Genomic DNA, 19,552 nt, shown 5'->3' on the forward strand with positions numbered 1-19,552 from the left:
TCAATAATATTTTAACTAATATTTATTTATTAAGTAAAAAAAAAACAAGTTTAGTGTGTATATATATATATATATATATATATATATATATATATATATATATATATATATATATATATATATATATATATATATATAATTAGTATAAATATAATATAAATTATAATATGTATATATATTTATTTATTTATTTTTTTACAGAATGCATTAAACTGATCCAAATGTAACAGTAAAGACATGTTATGTTATGTTATGTTATGTTATGTTATGTTACAATACATTTCTATTTCAAATAAATGCTATTCTGAGCTTTGTATTCACTAAAGAATCCTGAAAAATAAATTGTTATATTGAGCAGCAAATCAGAATATTAGGGGGAAAATAATCTAAAGGATCATGTGACACTGAAAAATGGAGTAATGCTGCTAAAACATAAGCTTTGACCACAGCAATAAATTATATTTGAACATACATTTACATAGAAAATGTGTATTTGAAATTGTAATAATATTTCACAATATTCCCGTACTTTTGATCAAATCAATTATGAGCATAGATGCTTCTTTCATATTTGACAGTGGAGTTCCATTTATAAAATATTTTCAAAATGGCTTTTTAATGAGGTCGCAGCTGCTTTTATGAAACCAGACAAACGCTGATCAAACTGTGAAAGAAAAATGTGCCGCAGTTTCAGATGGGGATTTTGATGCGTCACAGCGTTGGATTGCGATGAGGGAGTTGCTGATACCCAGGCCTAATATTGAGTAAGTGACATTTCAAACAAGATATGGCCAGATATTGAGGATTTCTGCTGCAACAGAAATAGTTCCAAAACAGCAGTGGACACAGACCACAAACTGTGAAACGCTCCAGTGCTGATCGCTGCTTATCCAATCCAATTAGAGGAGCAGTCGCATAAATCCGCTCGAAAAACAGAGAAACACGTTTGAGCAAATACATTAACAACGGCAACGGATTAAAATGACAAAATCGCTCGCTTTACAATCGTGACAAAGATGTCAGATGGCCTGCGTGTCAAAACGGAAAATGTCAAATTTCAAGCTCGACCCTTAAAGGCAGTTCCTGAAACACTGTAATGCTGAACTTTGAAAATAGCCACCAGCTCATTATTCTGAAGCAGGACGTACAGAGAGAGACAGAGAGTCCTCTAAACTCCACTGACCTGTAAAGACCTTCATCTTCAGACCTTCAAAAACATCCCTTTAAAAGGTTCGTTCAGCCAAACGTGAAAAATCTGTCAACTTTTAATGACCCTGTCGTTCCAACCTCTTATGACTTACTTTGTTCTGTGGAGCACAAAAGCAGATGTCTAGCAGAATGTCCGCGCTGCTCTTTTATGTGAGCGGCAGCAAGCTTTGTGTTTTATGAAATCCAAATGATTGTGTGTGTATTACATATATTGCCCATAAAATAAAACTCAGAAAGATCTAACGAACAAACATGACTCATCTTATACATCATATGTAGACTGTGTGAAACGTAAAGGTAAGTAAACGATGACCAGCTTCTCATTAAAGGCGCTTCGTGAAATGAAGTCATTTAGGCAATTGACCAGGCACTACATCTCCACCTTGTTTACAGATTTCTGTTAACAGCTGATCCTCCCCTCCTTCCATATTCCCATCAGGATTATTACTTGCAATCGACTGCAGTCAGAGAGTATCGCGAGGCAATTTTATTAATGGCAACAACAATTCCTTCAAAGTGACCTTTCCTAATTCATTAAGAGATGCAGACGCGGGAGCCGGCTCTAATGGGAGGAGACAGATGCCGCGGTGGTCCCATGATCGCTCGTGTAAGTGTGTTAAATCTCAGTCCGTGTCAATCACGTGCCGTATCTTCACTCCACACTTCAGCCCGACGGAGAGACACGACGTCAAGCGTCTGTATTTAGCGACGACAGTGTCGTTCTTTTATATTCCGTCTTGACATGAAAGAGCCAATCTACCTTTTTGATAACAACTTGATTTTTTTTTTTGTTTACTGTCGTTGTATGTCATTTAGAATGAATGAATAAATAAATAAATGTTGTTTTATTCTGCAGTAAAAGCGTCATTAAAACAAGATGCATTTACTCGCAAAACAAAACTGCGTAAGATAAGACTTGTTTATTTTTATTACTCTATTTGCATAAAACTTGCTCAATTATATTTGATGTTTTGCTTAAAAACAAAAACAAAACAACAACTAGGTGAGAAAAAAATAAATGCAAGATAAATGCTCAAAATGAATTCAAGATCAAAAAAACGAGTTTTATTTTTCTTTTTAATCTACTCGATGGAAAGCAAAACAAAGATACTAAACATAAAAATAGTGTCATGATCCTCTTACACTTTCTTCAGCAACTAGCACGTTTTCTGTAAACAGTATAAGAATAATAACCCGTTGCATTTACCGACATAGGTAACGTAGCATACAATACAGGACGCGTAACTCTATTTCCCACAATGCAATGCGCTCATCTTGTTTTTCCATTTCCGGCATGATTGTGAAAACTTGTATAAATACACAGTTCTGAATACAAACGGAGCGTCAGTCGGCAAAGGGTCGTGCTGAAACGCACATCCGAAACGGAAATGAGCAATGACGTTGCACTTTTGAGAAACTAAAAGTTTGCAGAATGAAACGTTCTCAGAAACGCTTCATAATCAGTTTCTACAGCTGTTCTCTCAAGTTCTCTGTTTTGTCTCTGGTGGGGGAAAGAAAAAAAATGAAGTGAAAACAAAACTTGCGGTTTCGTTCTGACCTTCCAAAAATGTGTAGAGCGGGTAATTTATATTTAAACCTGCATTACAGCACAGTGACTAAATAAATGTCGTGTATGACGAAATAGATGATTCTGAGAAGCACACGGATTGTTCTGCATCCGCCTGCGGTGTATATCATCGTTCGGATGTTTTAGACCGATGTGTTACGTGTCCCTGTTTTATTGTGTATCGAACCAAGAGCTCGTTAAAATTACGCCGTGCAATAAAATAAAAACATAAAACCGTTCAATCCGCATCATCTAGCAGTTTTGCTATGGATGGAAGGAAATAAAGTATTTTCCTCTGATTTCTTCTGTGTTTTGACAGCTCTGACTGGCATAAAGTGTTAAAACTGTGGCGTACAGTGTGCATATACACCTTTTTGAAAGGCTTATGATAATGATACAGTTTAATATTCGTGCAATTAAAAGCCAAAACTGAAAAGATTGGAAAAATTGTGAGATGATAAATAAATAAGAAAACTAAATGTTAAACAATTGACAGTTGTGACACAAAAGCTGAAATGATAAGATAAAAAGACAAAACGATATAAAATCCATAATTATGAAAATTCATAATCATGACATAATATTGTGATTTTTTTTTTTTTTTTAATAATTATAACGGTCATAAATTCAAGTTTTCTCATAATCTGACTTTGTGTGTCTTATTTTAAACTTTGTGTGATATGAGTTTTTACTTTTTTTATATAGTTTTTACATTTTATCCCATAATTTTGTCTTATTATTTCATATTATAAAAGTTTTTACATTTGATCAAAACATTTCATATTTCTAATGATGTGTTTGTCATAGTCTCACTGTTTTTACATTTTAGCTCATACTTTTGATCTACTATTTTGTTTTTTTTTTCATAATAAGACGTAGTAGTTCATATTTCTGTTGCGTATGTCATATTTTTTTGTATCTCAGTTTTTACGTTTTATCTCGTAATTGTGACTTAGTATTTCAAGTAATATCACAAAAAGTCGTGATTTTGTAGCTCATAATTTGACTTTATCTCATAATTATTGCCTACAAAGGCATATTTTTTAGTTTTATGGCATAAGCAGAAATCTATTTTCCTACGACAACGGTACGTGAGACTGTTTCATCAGAAGATATCTCCATCAACAGCCATCAAACCCATCTTGTCCAAACGTCTCAAAGACAACAACCAGATAGCAGACCAACGGCACAAGACTTTTATCCAGATCAAGACGGCACGGATGACCGCTCTCCGCCACGACCTGACATACTGTCATCGCGATGGGATGTTTTATGCAGCGTAATGACGTGCAACATCAAAGCCCGTTACCTACTGAGAGCTTTCACAGAGAATATTCAAAATAAGACGGCCAGATAAAAGATGGATAAAGTTGAGCTGCTCGCGGCTCCGACAGATTCCTTTCATTACACACCCCGAATGTGTTAGAGATACTTCTAACAAGCATTCATATTTCAGATTATGACAAAAAAATGTTAGCTAACCGAAAGAGAAGATACGAAAGGCAGCAGAGTGCTTCTGCTAACTAGACTATTAGCAGAGTTAAAGCGTGAATCACGACACACGCAATTAGACACGAGTGTGACGCTTGTATCTGGTTAGATATCTAACTTCGCACTAGAACCGATTGATTCAAAGCTGATCACCACATCCGCTTAACTGTGAGCGTGAGGGCGGTGAATGGAGGATGGTTTTTTGCATGTGAATTCATCCACCGGTGAAGACCCATCTGTAATAAAACACTGTGACAGCGTTTCTAGAGCCACTGCTGAATCTTCAACGCCACGGCAAAGAAAAAAAAATGCTTTATGTGTTATGAGTTCGCATCCTGAAATGAATGAAATAATGCAACTTTAAAAATAAATTTTCGGTGTCGTTGCTGGTTGCTTGCGATGGCATGATTCATGAACAAATGACTCTTGTGGGATTTAATAAATCAAAGACAAACTGATCTGTCTAATTCATAATCCATTCATACTTTAGGGAAATAATTACATGAATATTAAATATACAACAAAATATTAATAAATGATAAATTACTGAAATATTAATTAAATTAATATTAAATATTATAAATGAATAAATACAATTAAATAAAACAAGTATAATAATATAACGGACAAAATATACTCACGCGATGCAATATGCAATTTATTGAGATTTATACATTTGAAAATCAAATCATTTTTTTTTTTTCAAATGCAGAGCACAATGCAATGCATGACAAAATAAAATAAACTATAGCATTTTAAGAAAAAATATACTTTTTTTAACAACTCAATATTTAATTCTAAATAAATAGAACACTATTGTTTTCATCTTAGCAGTACTGTAAATCGTAAAGAACAGAACTGGTTACATTTCTTGCCGTTTCCATCCCTAGTGAGCACATCTTGTGTAACCTCTAGTATTATCAGCCAGACAGATTCATAGGCATTTATTTTCCCTGCAGGCGCATCTCGTCGCAGCTGTGCAACTGTGTTTCTCTCTTCTAAAGCATGTGTCAATACAGCAGATGTGCACACAGTAAAATCTAAAAAAAAAGTTTTCTGATAGACAAGAACTATAAAGACATAATGATGCTTTTCATATGTAAATGTTGAAAGGAAAACGTGTGCACTTTTTTTTTCTGTCTGCTTTTAATTTGACACGCGAGCAGCTGGATTGATGATGGATTCAAAAAGTCATTTATGCAAATCCTAGGTGTTGCTAGACCCCGTTTAGGGGGGTTTCGGTCGGCTGTCTTTCATCTCAGACTCCCTTTAAGTCTCTGTGATAAACTCAGCTGTCAGCGCCCTTAAACGTCTGCGATTCTGTGAGCTCAGTTCGCGTGCACGCGCCGCCGTGGTTTTTTTTCGGATGACATCTAAGCTTATTTCATTCTGAATCGCGCCAGTTCAAGTTTACTATATCGTTCGTTAGTAGGCACATTAGCGATTCTCAATCCTCGTTTGATTTGTTGGTGTTACTAACTCAAATGAGCTTGTAGCAGAACGTCGGCGCAGACAGTCAGGCGACGCAAACTTTGAACCGGCTGCGTTGCAAACAACCAAATAAAACCACCGTGAAATGCATGAGTCACATACCTTGCAGATGGAGTTTGCTCTCCGGGCTCTGAAGAAGAACAGAACTGACAGAGTCGAGATTATCGTACGTGCTGCAGCCGAGTGGACCCGTCCGCGTCTCCGTCACCTGAAGACAGATTAAGATGCGAGATTATTATTTTTTCACTCTAACTGTCACTATATTATTCGCAGCCCACGTTGTGTTTGTGTTTGCGGCCTATGTTGGAGATGCTATTGCTTCATGTAGTATGCAGCTGCCTTGCCGTGTCAGATCATAAAGCGTGCACGCAACCATGCCTCCAAGAAAACTCAATTGATATGTTCTTGTAATGGCCCTGGGCGAAAATCGTAAAGCCCTGTTGCTTAGAAAAGTAATAGCACGCCTCTCTGCATTATTTAAAGAATCATTCCTCAATCCTCGGTCTATCTGTAGAACAAAGCCAGTGGGATGACTCGTGTGCTTAAGTTTTGGAGATAAATAGTGACATTAACCCGAGTAAAAACTTTAGCGACTTTAGTCATGTGGATTACCGTGATGTTATCAGCTGTTTGGACACTCGTTCTGACGGCACCCATTCCCTGCAGATGATCCATCGGTGAGCAAGTGATAGAAAGCTACGTACAAGAAACAAACGCATCTACATCTTGAGCACATTTTCATTTGCGGGTGGACGAATCCTTTAAAACGCGCAATTGGTTATCTTTCATGGCTTGCTATGTGAAAACGAAATGTCGTTAGGTACAACGTGAATTAAAAAGGTGTGCAGTAAATGCATCTAGCTATATTATCTTAAATTGTTTTGTGTGTGAAACAGCGAACGCCTGACTCAGAGGTTTGAGTTTCCCAGGTGCATTCGAGGCAGCATTGTTTTCCGAGGTCTTCTTGATTTTTTCCAGGTGTTTGTTCATTTACCTCCCTGTGTATTTATAGACCTTGCGTTCCTCTAGTCTTGTATTACTCGTATGCTGATGAGTTCTTTCTTTTTTTTTTTTTTCTCAGGTTTTTTTGGATTCTACTTTAAACTCGGAACTAGTTCTTTCTTCACCGTTACACTGTCATCTTAATGCAGCCTCCAGAGTCTGATTTACAGCAGCCTTTGACCTAAATACAGTCTTTTGTTCCGCAGATAGTGTTACTTTTGAACACTCTCAGGGTCACTTTAATTGCAATGACAACAATAGCAGAACTGCGGCACGGGTCTGACCTTTAGTGCCTGTGGGCAGGTGAACACAGGCGACACGTCGGAGCGAATCACAATAACACACCTGAAACCTACGAGCTGTTTGCCAGTCCCTGTTATCAAAACACCAGCCAACTGAGAACGAGAAATCACTCTGTTTTAAGAATAATTGAGGTAAAAATTCAATGAGTTATCCTTGTGTCATACGATCATCTGCCTCACTTGGAAGACAACAGCCATATATTTCGTAACGCTGTACGAATACAAAAGCTTCTTGAACATATTTTAAAAACGTCCTTCGTGCAAAAAAAGGAGTGCACTTCATTTTATTGATCGTGCGCTTGTAATGCATTTTGAATCATTAAAGTAAGTGAAAAAAAGAAAACTGTACACAGATCATATAATATTAATGAAGTAAAAAACCTCTTTAGTGCACTTAAAAGTGTCACTTACATTTTTCAGCATGCTGCACTAATGTCAAATAACTAATATTGTCTTTGAAATACGGTTAAAGTGTTACTTCTGAAAGTACTGACAAACATTCAGGGTATGTTCTTTAATGTTATTTTTATTGAAATTTGTATGTCATGTATTTAAATATATCTGTAATTGCACATTTATAAATAATGAAATATTATAATCGTATAGTATAAATATATTTAACATAACACACTCGAGTATTTTAATCAACGCATCAAAGTGTTCTTTTTTAGCAGGAGAAATATTATACATAGGCTCTTTTAAAAGTATATGTTAAAGTAAAGCTTTAGTTATGAAATTAGATATAAAGATGTACTTCAGTCCTACTTAAGTGGGTCAAAAACACTCAACATTCAAACTTCTATAATGCAATTTAATTGTATTGTGGTCAATAAGCAATTAAGTGTTTGAAAACATTACTTAGGTTTTGCAGAAATATGCTAGTGTATTTCACGATGCTTTGAGAGCTGCAATAAAGATTTTCTGCACATGCTGAATTAAATATGGATCCGATTCTCACAAGTTATTATATGAGCTCGGCTGAATGTAACAGAGCAGCATGACCATCCAGAAAAATATCTGCTTTACTGCGGGATGGAAAAGAACGACTAATAATTCAGACTAAATGATTGATTTTTCATGTTTCAGAAAAGTATTTCTTGAAAATCCCTTTATGACGCTCCATAAAACACTTCAGTTGGCATGAAAAGGGAATAATCTCTGGAGTCTAAAAGCTTCAGGACTCACTCACACACACAAACACACGCACAAATAATCAGCGGATTAAGACATAGATTGCCAGAGTATAAAACAAAACCGAAGCCCTCATCTAATGAAGACGGAGATTTGTGGGATTACGCACAAACGCTGAAAAGCTGCATGACTTGATGCTCATTCAAGCTCACACAGATAAACACAATAACACGCATGTAAACATTTGACTTAAAAGACTGTAAATCTCCGAGCTTTGATTCCACCTGCCGCACATGTTGGGCGTTTAGGAAAGGGCCGTCTGTCCGGATGCGTTTGTGTTGATGTCGTTTCTGCTTTAATCACTTATTCATGTGAAGACGGCGACAGCTCCGAGCTCCTATCAAAGCCGGGACTGTTTCGTCTTATGGGGAGATTAGAAGCTCTCGTAGCGTTAAAGAACAAACTGTATCCAGAGAAATCTGTGATGAGGCAGGGCATCATGGGACGACAACTGTGCCTGTTTCTTATTACATCTGTCACCTGTCAGCCCTATAATGAAGTTCTATTTTGAGCTTCCGATAGCAAAGGGAAGTGAACCTCAGCCACCAGAGCCCAATGATGTCTTCATTGTATTATTCGCTGTTTTTACTTTCTGGCAAACACACACAGGGCAAACTAAAGATATAAGTCGGATTTTTAGTAAAAACTACTTGTCTATTCACTCTGAAAAATGAGCGCCTTTGCTTCTCGAACATTACCGCAACGTCCGAATGTGACGCGGCTGATGTCGTAAAGCAGCCGGTTATCAACGTCAATTGTGAATAAAAGCCAAAGATGCATATCACAGCATCTGACATAAAAGAAAGCTGATGTCTCGCGGTACGCCATAGCTTTAGCCGAGATCTCACAGCTGTCGTAAGCCTGACAAGGAGCTCACTGGGCTTTACTGGAGTCATTCTCAAGATGCGATGCCGTTCACGTGCAGAGTATTTATTCGGGACTTACTGCCGAAATAACTCATATTTTCTCAAATGTTCCGGTGGGTTTAGAGTGCAGCGCCTGTAAATAAAACAAATAGAGTTCGGTTTGTTTAGCATTGTATTGAAATGATTGAAATAAGTGCTAATGCTGCATTTACTTAAAAATAACGTATTATTATAGTAATATCGTGGAATAGTATGCTGTGAAGAAATAACTCTTTTCTATGTGAAAATATGTTAACATTTAATTTATAAATGTTTCCTTCTCTAATGTTTAAGGCACTTTTGGAGTCACATGGTGTGTCCAAAATCGCAGTAATTAAAGGAATACACTTTGTGAATATTATACATATATGCATACGTAATGTATAGAATCAGTCATGTTATTATTGTCACGTGGCAGTTGAGCTGCTCCACCGCCTTGCATTAATAGGCAATATAAATATAGTCTCGCTACTTTAGGTACAATGTAGGGAAATCTACATAACTTTAAGTTATGCGACTATATTACCATCTTTTCTGCATTGTTTTCACTGCTCTGCTACAGCAACATGTCAGAGACACGTTACACTGCACACGTATGAGTGACGTCACGCAGCTCTTCTGCTTAATCACACAGCTGATGCTCTTTGTGCAGGTAAAAAAAATTATAAAAAATCCATTTTAACGGCACCTGTTTTGGGAATGCGCTGCTGGACGGCGACTAAAATTGGATCCCGGCCAGCCAATAGATTTTTAAATAGATGTCCTCTGAAACGCTCGCCGCATCATCATAAATTTGCATACGGAGTTTAAAACTAAATCAGCTGAAAGCATTTGAGAGAGGAAGACATGACCTTGAGGGGCAACTGTCACACAGCTCTCTCTCTCTCTCTCACGGCATCAGTCTAAGTCTTTGTCAGTCCAAAACACCCCAATCATAAAAGCGCGCCTTTTATTAAAGCGATCTCTTAGGCGAGATCTTAATTTTATTCTTAAACAGTTCCCAACAGGGAAAAAACGTGAAACATTTGTCAGGATGATTCTGCTTCTCTGTGGGATGTGAAGCTGATTGTAAAAACGTGACCGAATCCCATCCACTTCATGGTTACACTTTATTTTGGTATTGCACTTCAGACATTCTGCTAAATAGAGATTTAGTAAGTAAATGTTAACTACATGTTGACTAAACTGATATGCTGTTCTTCATGTGTGTTTAAGTTTGAAGTGTGTTTTTTTATTTAGGATAAAATATGAAAAACGCTGGGTTTATTGAAAAGAAATGTGGAAGTGTGATGCATTTCTAAGTACATTGGGTTTATTATCTAATGATATAATACACATAACAAATTGGATTTATTGGATTCATTGGTACTATTACAAAAATCGTGTTTCATTTACATAATGTTCCACCACATAAAGCTTATTAGTTTATTTAGATAAAAAATAAGTAATCAAAACAGATGGAAATTGTATATGCAATTAAAAAAACATAAAACTTGAATGAATTTGAACTTAATAAGTGTTGAGTGTAGTTGGCATTTAGATACAAAGTTAGTACTGTTAATGGAGTGACCAAAGTGGACTATCAAAATAATGTGTTACCCACTTCCTTCTCATTTTATGTGTATATGAATATGCAAGTTCAGTGAAATGAATCGCATAAAACACACAAAACTGCACATGCATAAAAAAATATAAATATAAGAAGCAGAGATTTGATTGTTCTGCCGGTGATCTCTTTGGGTCATTGCATCTAATGAGCTCTTTGTGTTGCTCTCTACGTGATTTCTTTGTGTTTGCTGCTTTTCGGTGCCGCTATGTGTCTTTAATGAGTTTGGTTTCTTTCAGTAAAAACCTACAGAACATTTACTTCAGACAGTATTGTTTTCCAGCTCTAATAGGCAATATATAAAAAGAATACTGGATTAACCGTATGATCATCTGTAAGGTTCCCGTTTTATAATTGGTTTTGCATGTAATTTTACAAATAAAATTCTCTAAAAGAAAAAAAAAAAAAATCAGTCTGCAAATCACAGCCTTATTTTCCGTGGAGCACACAAGCAGATGTTTAGGAGAATGTTATTAATAAGAATAAAAAAAAAAACAAAAAACGATAAAAGTATAATTATTACAAGAACGGGAATTAGAAATTCCCTAATTGTAGTTAGTTTAATAACTTAATTAGAAAGCTATCTAATTGTAATTATTAGCAGTTGGTGAAGAGTTAGAAAGCTCTGTAATAATTACAAGAATCGCATATATATATATATATATATATATATATATATATATATATATATATATATATATATATAAACTATATTGTAATTATTGCAATTGAAAATTAAAAGCTATTTTATTTAAAGGTTAACAGTAATAATTGAATTCAAAAGCTGTCTTATTACAATTGTTACGATGATTCAACACTGTAGATATTTCAAGTAAGAATTAAGCTCTCTATAATGATTATAGATTTGAATTGTAAAGCTGTCTAATCAAAATTATTACAAGAATTAGAAAGCTCTCTAGCTGCAAAAAAGAACTTAAAAAAACAAGAAATAACTAATTCACGCAAATAGTTACAAGTAATGACTGAAAAAAAGCTCTCTTATTATAACTATTACAAATAAAAATTTAATTAAAACATTCATCTGTATTTATTTCAGTAGAATATGGGGAAAATACTAGTGTGAACTGAATTAAAAAGCTGTCTAATCATAATTATTACAATAATTTAAATACAGGGTTCTCTAATTGTAATTGTTACTGTTTACTAGGACTGATATAGAAAGACTTCTAATCGTAGTTGTTAACAGAAAGAGATTAATTCAGCTTGCCATACAAGCTGTTTTGGTGTTTTAGTAGCTTTCAAGCAAAAGAAAGTTCCCGCTCACAGTCTGCTTTCATTATACGAAAAAGAGCAGCAGCGACATTCTTCAAAATCTCTCATTTTGAATTCCAAAGATGACAAATACATGGACTTGAAACTTTGTTGGGGTAAGTTAATGACATCATTCCAAAGAACGTTCATCCAGTGGGGAGAGAGTTAAAATATCACAGCCCGTCTGAAACACGCAGTGACAGAGCGTCTTCTCTGTGATTTAAGTGCTCCAGATCTTTTCAGCTGCGCTCAGACTACAGGAGACACTGATAAATATAGCAGAGGCGGTGCTGGGAGGCCATTTTCTACTCCTCTCACTGTTCATTTGTCTGCTGCAAGCCCCTAAATACATACTGAAGTGTCTAGGGCACGTCCCCTCCCGGCAGGACGGAGTAAGAGAGAGGCTAGCTGACAGACGTCATGCATTCCATGCCTCCAGAGAGTGAAGCCTGACGCCGTGCTGTCATAATGTGTGTGTTTGAAAAGCGTGTGGCTTTATTTAGTGGTATTTGGGCACAAAGTGTCCTCAGAACCGATAGAAACCTGGCTTCGGGGGATGTCGTCAAAGATGAAATAAAATAGTTTCCTATAATAGAATAAAATAATAATAATAATAATAATAATAATAGAATAAAATAATAATAAATTCCTAAAATAAATCACATATTTATTTATTGTTTTCCGTGTAGGTCAATGACATTTTCATAATGCTTGCAAACAAACAAAGAACATGTAAATAAAATAAATGCATTATTTTTATTGTAATTGGAAAATATTTATTTATTTGTTGGCTAAAACAAGCTTAATATAATCTCTCTGTGTGTGTATGTAATATATGTATATGAATTAATAATTATTAATAATAAATTATTAATTCATATATATGACAACATTTATTCCAGTTCAATTAACGGATTTTTTTACATTATAATTTTAGTGAACTATAACTGTATATTAACACTTCTTGAACTGTATGTAATTTCTTAATTACTTCTATTGTCATTTAATCTCAACTGAAATGTCATTCATTTACGCAGCTTTAATTAGCATGTAGTGTAGTACAGACATATTAAGACATATTTCTGTATGCCAATAACACACTGAGCACCGGTCTGTACGATTCACAGAGAAAACATGCTGCCATATCAACACTTTCATTCTGTCTGTATGTGCGTCAGCTTCCAAGGCTGTACAAAACTCAATCGATATTGTTAGCACAGGTCTCTCTCACTGTGTGTGTGGGTGTGTGTGTGTGTCATCTTCTGTCTCTTCCTGAATGCAGGAATGGTTTCCTGTCTGCAATGTGATTCTCACACACACACACACACACACACACACACACACACACAGAGAGAAAGACACACATTTATCTAAATGAGGACATATCGCATACTTCTATTGTTTTGGATACAGCTACATATACACACACATTCATAATAAATATACATGTTTTCGATATTGATGTATAATATGAATTGTTTTCTATAAATAGATGCATTGTTCTTTGCGATGTCCCTGGATTCCTCAGTATGCACATTCTTTTTAAAACTGCACATAATTTAGCAGTAGCGTCCCTTTAAAAAATGGTTTACTCTTTAGCGTACTTTTAAAAAGGGTACTATATATGGAAATAATAAACTTTACAAGAAAGTACAAACTGAAATAGAAAATGTACTAAATGTACCATATGTTTAAATGTATATTAAATGCAGTTGATTTGTTTTTTAGGTTTGACTTATATTGCATTGTCATATATTGACTTATATTGATGTCATAATTCTATTATCTTATCTTACTTTTTTCTTATTTCTCTTACTATTATATTATCTTACTTTAATCTCAGTTTCATTTTGTTTTTCATGGATTTATATACATTTTTAATTGCACATGTAAAAAATATCAACTTTAAATAACACACTAAAGTTAAGTTTTAATTTTTAATATTTAATATTTAATGTAAATTTTAAAGGGCACTTTTTAAAATGATTTTTGTGTCCCTGGACCACAGTCATCTGTATTAATCATTTAAAATCTGAATAAATAAGCTTTCCATTGATGTATGGTTTTTTTAGGATAGGACAATATTTGGCTGAGAAAAAAAAAAAAATAATAAAAAAAATCTAAACGGTATGAAATTACTTTCTTAAGTTCTTAGAAATGCATATTACTAATCCAAAAAATGTTAAAGAATTAATTTTTATATATACTTACAAATTAATTTTGTCTATTGCTATAAATATACACCAATGACGTAACTCTTTTTTTTTTCACAAGGGATACCACTTTAATAGATACACATAAACGTAGACAAAGCACGCTGAAGAAATATCGGCGAGCGTAAACGCACATGAGACTTGCACTAGTTTGTCAGGTCAGTCTTTCTTAGGCCCCGTGTCTGTATTTAAGTGCAGCACAAGTGCTGCGTCTGCTGCTTACTGTCGTCCTGACTCAGCAGCTATTGTCAATTCCGTTTAATTTTGTCATGCTTGACTTCCTGCTACCTCGAGCCCTGTCTGCCAGGAGCTCTTCAGCGGCCTGTCAACTCCAACAAGAAAAAGCTCCACGGACAGATGGACGGTGGGTGGATAACGGAGGAGGAAGAGGATGTTTCTTTCTTTCTGAGTTTATTCCTTTGTGTCTCTTTTTTTTTTTCTTACCTTGATGGCGTTGCTGGAGATCTGTATTTCGTGGAGTTTGCGCATGGTGCCATCTCGGTCGATGAAGTATGAGGAGGCGAGCTGGTGCAGTGCCTCGACTCCTTGGGTGGCGTTGACCATCTTCCGGTCCAGCTTGTTCTTGGCCATGTACATGGTGAGAGCTTCCTCACCTAATGGCACAGAGCAATATGGTCAGTTAACGCAAGACTTCACTTCCTGTCTTTCAGATGCCAAGAGTTAAAATATCACACTCTCAAACGTCCATTCACTTTAAAGAATGACGCTGCCGTCATTTTCTCACTCTCTTGTCAGACTCTCTTTCGTCTCTTTAAATTCTAATTGAGCTAATTGCCACTGGCAAAACCTATGGACGTTTTTCTCCAAATAATGGTTTAAGACGAGACCCTACTTTTTTCATGCACTGGTCAATTTAGCAATTTAGTCTTCCATAGTGTGTATCCGATCAAACTAGTAAACAGAAACTAGTCTATTATCTGTTTTTTTCATATATATGTTTTGAAGGGTTTCACTCAGGGGGTTGTTCATATTTTAAGTATCGCACTTTATCCATTTATGTCCATAGATTTCAATTTCATTGTTTGTCTGTCCACTTCATCAGCTTTTATATTATTTTTTTACATGTATCTCTGTACTCCCTGAGCTACTGAAACATGCCTACTATCCTTGAAAACCCATGGATATGAAGCTGGATATCTGCAATGCTAACATTCAAAAGAACGAGTTTCTAAATATCCCAGAATGTTAATATAGTTTTGAAGTCATAATAGGATCTTCTGCAAGTATAGTATTGTTCAAAAGTATGTTTAATTATTCAAAACTCTGTACATTTGTGTAATGGAATAAAAGGCGTTAGAGTTTTAACGTCTCTAGTGTTCATTTTTTTTGGAAACTGCACTGATATGCGCTTGTTGGTATGTATTTAGTGTCTCGCTAAAAAGTGCCCCCAGGTTGTCCTGTCGCCATTCAGGTCTGGAATCACATGAGGATGACTAAATGATTTCCACTATTGGTTTACAGGAAACGAAACTAAGATGCCACAGCAACAGCGCATTTCAAGACTTGTTGTCATGGTGTATAAAGTCGTCCCATTGAGCTTGCCAGCATTCATACGGGCATCATTTTGAGCGCTGTGGTTCATGCAGCCAACATGTCATTTTATCAACATGTTTCTTCAGCGTGGACTTCCTAGCGTGTAAGAAGTGCCAAACACACTGACATGATGGAGACTCAGCGTGCATCGGTGACTCACTTCACACACTGTCACAGAGAAAATTTTGCTTACAGTGTCAAACTGACATGACCCGAGTCTCTCTCGCTTTCAGTCACCCTACTCGATGGCAAAGATTTCTTCTCCGCTGGAGTCGAGCGGGAAAAGCAGCTATGATTGATTTTTGCAAAGCGCCGCTGACCTTTTCCTAAATAACTCATTCACTGGGACACCAGAGGGATATCTGCTCAGACAGTAGCCGTAAAATCCAGCTGGCAAAAAAAACCACCAGCTATGGGTCGACGCAGACATACACAGGGAGCAAAACTTTCTTTATATTTTTCCCTCTATGCATCAGCTCTTTCCCTTTTCATACTATGTTTAGAACTAATCACTCCACAGCTACAAACTCGTACTATTATACCTTCCACACGTGAGTTTAAAATATACTAGCTGAGCCCCCAGCGTAAGTCTGTTATTTTAGAACGTATAGCCTTATTGTTTCCATGGCGACGCGTCATAGTTGTCATCTGATGCACCGCGGTCACAATAGCGCTGGGTAAAACATGGACTGTTTTTGATTCGTTTTTTATTTACACAAACGTACTCACTTTATTAGAACTATTTTATATTGCGATTCTGAAATAAGTAAATGTATTTGGTAATTTAAATACTTTTATAATGACTGTGTTAGTTGGTCTATGTCCGGAGATGGGCGCCACCATGTTAGTCACGCTAAATCATAACTCTGGGATTTATAAATTTATTCTCTTCTCTCTAAAACATGTTAAAGTAAGTCTCCGGGTATGAAGTGTATGAAGTGTATGAAGAGCAGAGTAAACTTTGTAGTTACCTACACAATCTGTATATGCTATAATAAAACGTCGGCAGATTATATTAGTAAGGATCATTATTGCAGTTTCTATAGAATTAAGTGGGTATTTTACCAACGTTAAATGCACGTATTGCTAGTATTTAATGGTATGAAACCTAAAATAACCATTATATGGTCAAAAACAATGAATATTTGTGATAATATGACAAGCTCTCAGCATAAATGGTTTGGTCAGCCATAATGTCAGCAGGTCAGGTGAACAGAAGAACCTAATTCTGAAATCTAAAGAAGCTTTTTAAAGCAGCTTTTGTGGAATGGATGAACCGTCAACAATAATAAAGAAGCTGTGAATGCAAATTGAGGATGCAAAAGGCAAGGCACAAAGCTATGAAACAGCACAACTAGCACACAGTATGGCATGTGTATGCTGTGGATAGTATGCAAAACAGTATGCATGGATGACCTATATATCAGAGCCGGTAAACTGCGCTGTAAACCAGAGCACAGTGTGTGTGTTTGTGTGATACTGTATTCTACAAGACAATGTGATTGACTTGACCTTCTATTTTTAACATCAGTACTTTTTAAAATGAGATTTAATGTAAAAAAAAAATGCAAATGAACAATTTGCATTTCTGAGATGATACTTGGGCATAGTAATGAGATCACGTGACAAAAATGGGTAACACTTCACTGTACAGCGTCCTTGTTACATGTATTTAGTAGAGTAAGAACATAATTATGCATAATTAGAAGAAGCTAACTCTAAACCCAACCCTATATTTAGTACATCTTGTTAATTAATATCACTCAGTGCTTCATTGTACAATTACACCATTCGAAAGGCACCTTAAATAAAGTTTAGCACAAAAATGTAGCTTAAAACTATTTGAAATGTGTAACATATTGAATAATGAATTCTGTTGAGCCTATCCATTCGCTTTGCACAGTCTTATGCTGTATACGACTAGAAATAGAAGTGTTGAATCAGCATATCGTTGCAAGAGCTTCACTAGCTGTGAGCTTCGGGCTACTTCAACAACAGTAAAACAGAAAAAGAAACTCTGAACAAAATACTGTTGGTGTAAAAATTGACTAGTTTGGTTCATTTGTGAGAAAGGCCAGCATATAAAAACAGGAATAGTTTAAATATATAGTTTATATATAGTATAGTTTAAATGTATATATTGTATTTAAGTTTATATTTATAGGAAATGTATATTACATTTGTATTAATTGCAATTCTAACTTTACAGTGCTTTATTTATTAAATAGGATTTAAGTACATCATTATATGTAATATGTTTTTGAAATATGTTTAAAGTAGCCAACTGGTGACTGTAGTGCAAACAATTATGATGAACTAAACTAAAATAAATGCAGTGTATTTAAATGTATTTGTAATTGCACATTTCATATACTTCTGCATGTGCTTTAGTGTGTTATTCAACATATAATATATTTCAAATGTACTAAATGAGTGCACTTCTTTAAAGCACAACAAAACAATGCATAATAATTTGAAATGCAAATAAAAAAAATGCAAATTGAAATTTTGTTTTTCAGTAACAATAGCTTTGTATTCCGTCGGCTTAATAACTAAGGCGTAACTATTTGCCTCACACTCTTGAGGTATTTGACCAATCACAACGCACTTGATAGCTTGGCCAATCAGAGCACACCTCACTTTTCAGAACAAGCTTTTTTTTCTTTTTCTTTTTTCACTTGCAATGCATTGAGTTCTCTCTGCCCCATACAAGGACACCTCTAGTCTCTACTTATGATTAATATCCCAATATAAGGTCATCTAAAGGTCACGTGTCATCATAAATTGTTAAAGTGAAAACCAACTAGTGCCTTAATTCAAACGCATTTACTGGCATTCTGGCTGCTTTTTGTTTTTCGAGAGTTCTTGCTTTCTGAAATCAGTACGTATCAACATACCGCACGTGTGCACATGACCACACTCATCGACCGTAACCTGAGGTTTTATGTTACGCAACATGCCACACACATTTCAGAAGCCGCAGGGGCTGCGTATGAAGACAAATCACCAGGTTTTGTAACGGATTACGTGTCACATACGTTCGGGAAACCTTAGACCACAGTCACGGCCGATGTCTTCTATCTGTTTGGCCCTCATATTCCTGCAGGCATGTTAATGTTATGTGCACATCCGTGACTGTCGATTAACCTGCTAGCGTCAACCTTTCAATTCTCGTGACCTTTATTTTCGGCTGTGTCTATACCGTTCAATCTCAACCGAGAGAAACGTGCTACAACAAGGGCGGACGGAAAACCCTGACGCTAATGTGAGTAACCTTTAAAGGCAGCATTAATAAATCAGATTTCCTGTTAATCAACCGATTAATCAATGTAAGGACGCCTACAGCGGACAAAGAACAATGAACCTTAATTTGACCTTGAGCTGCGGTATAATTACAAGCTCTCCGTCTGTCCACAATAAAGCGGCCGCTTCCTCCGGCGCTGATATCCGAACCCCGGCGTCTCGTACCGTTTGTAATCACACATATTATGAGGCGCGCTCAGGTATTAGCCTCCCGTTTCTCTGGATTATACAGCGCTTTGTGATTTATTGTGGTACTCTGGAGTGGAACAGGCATATTGCTTCTATCGATTTTCCATTGGGTTTTATGGTCGTATCGTGTAGGTGACGGAGTGTAAGGGCTTTCGTGTCCATGGATTCCCTCGAACACTGCGACTGAAATGTAATGAAATTCGAGTTGCCATTTCATATTTCTTTGCTTTGCAATAAACTCTATACGGTTATAATGA

General features: G+C 35.8%; 1 protein-coding gene across 1 annotated transcript in view; it reads right to left on the bottom strand.

The window, feature by feature from the left end:
• Window positions 1-19,552, bottom strand: part of brinp1 (bone morphogenetic protein/retinoic acid inducible neural-specific 1) — a 95,750-nt gene that overhangs the window by 34,502 nt on the left and 41,696 nt on the right. The window contains exons 3-4 of the mRNA XM_043240766.1: window positions 14,694-14,863; window positions 5,861-5,966 (exon numbers count right to left, since the gene is read on the bottom strand). Of these exons, the coding sequence (XP_043096701.1) occupies window positions 5,861-5,966; window positions 14,694-14,863 (276 nt within the window). The remainder of the gene's footprint in view (window positions 1-5,860; window positions 5,967-14,693; window positions 14,864-19,552) is intronic.

This window comes from Puntigrus tetrazona, chromosome 5 (genome assembly GCF_018831695.1).
Source record: "Puntigrus tetrazona isolate hp1 chromosome 5, ASM1883169v1, whole genome shotgun sequence".
Taxonomy (NCBI): domain Eukaryota; kingdom Metazoa; phylum Chordata; class Actinopteri; order Cypriniformes; family Cyprinidae; genus Puntigrus; species Puntigrus tetrazona.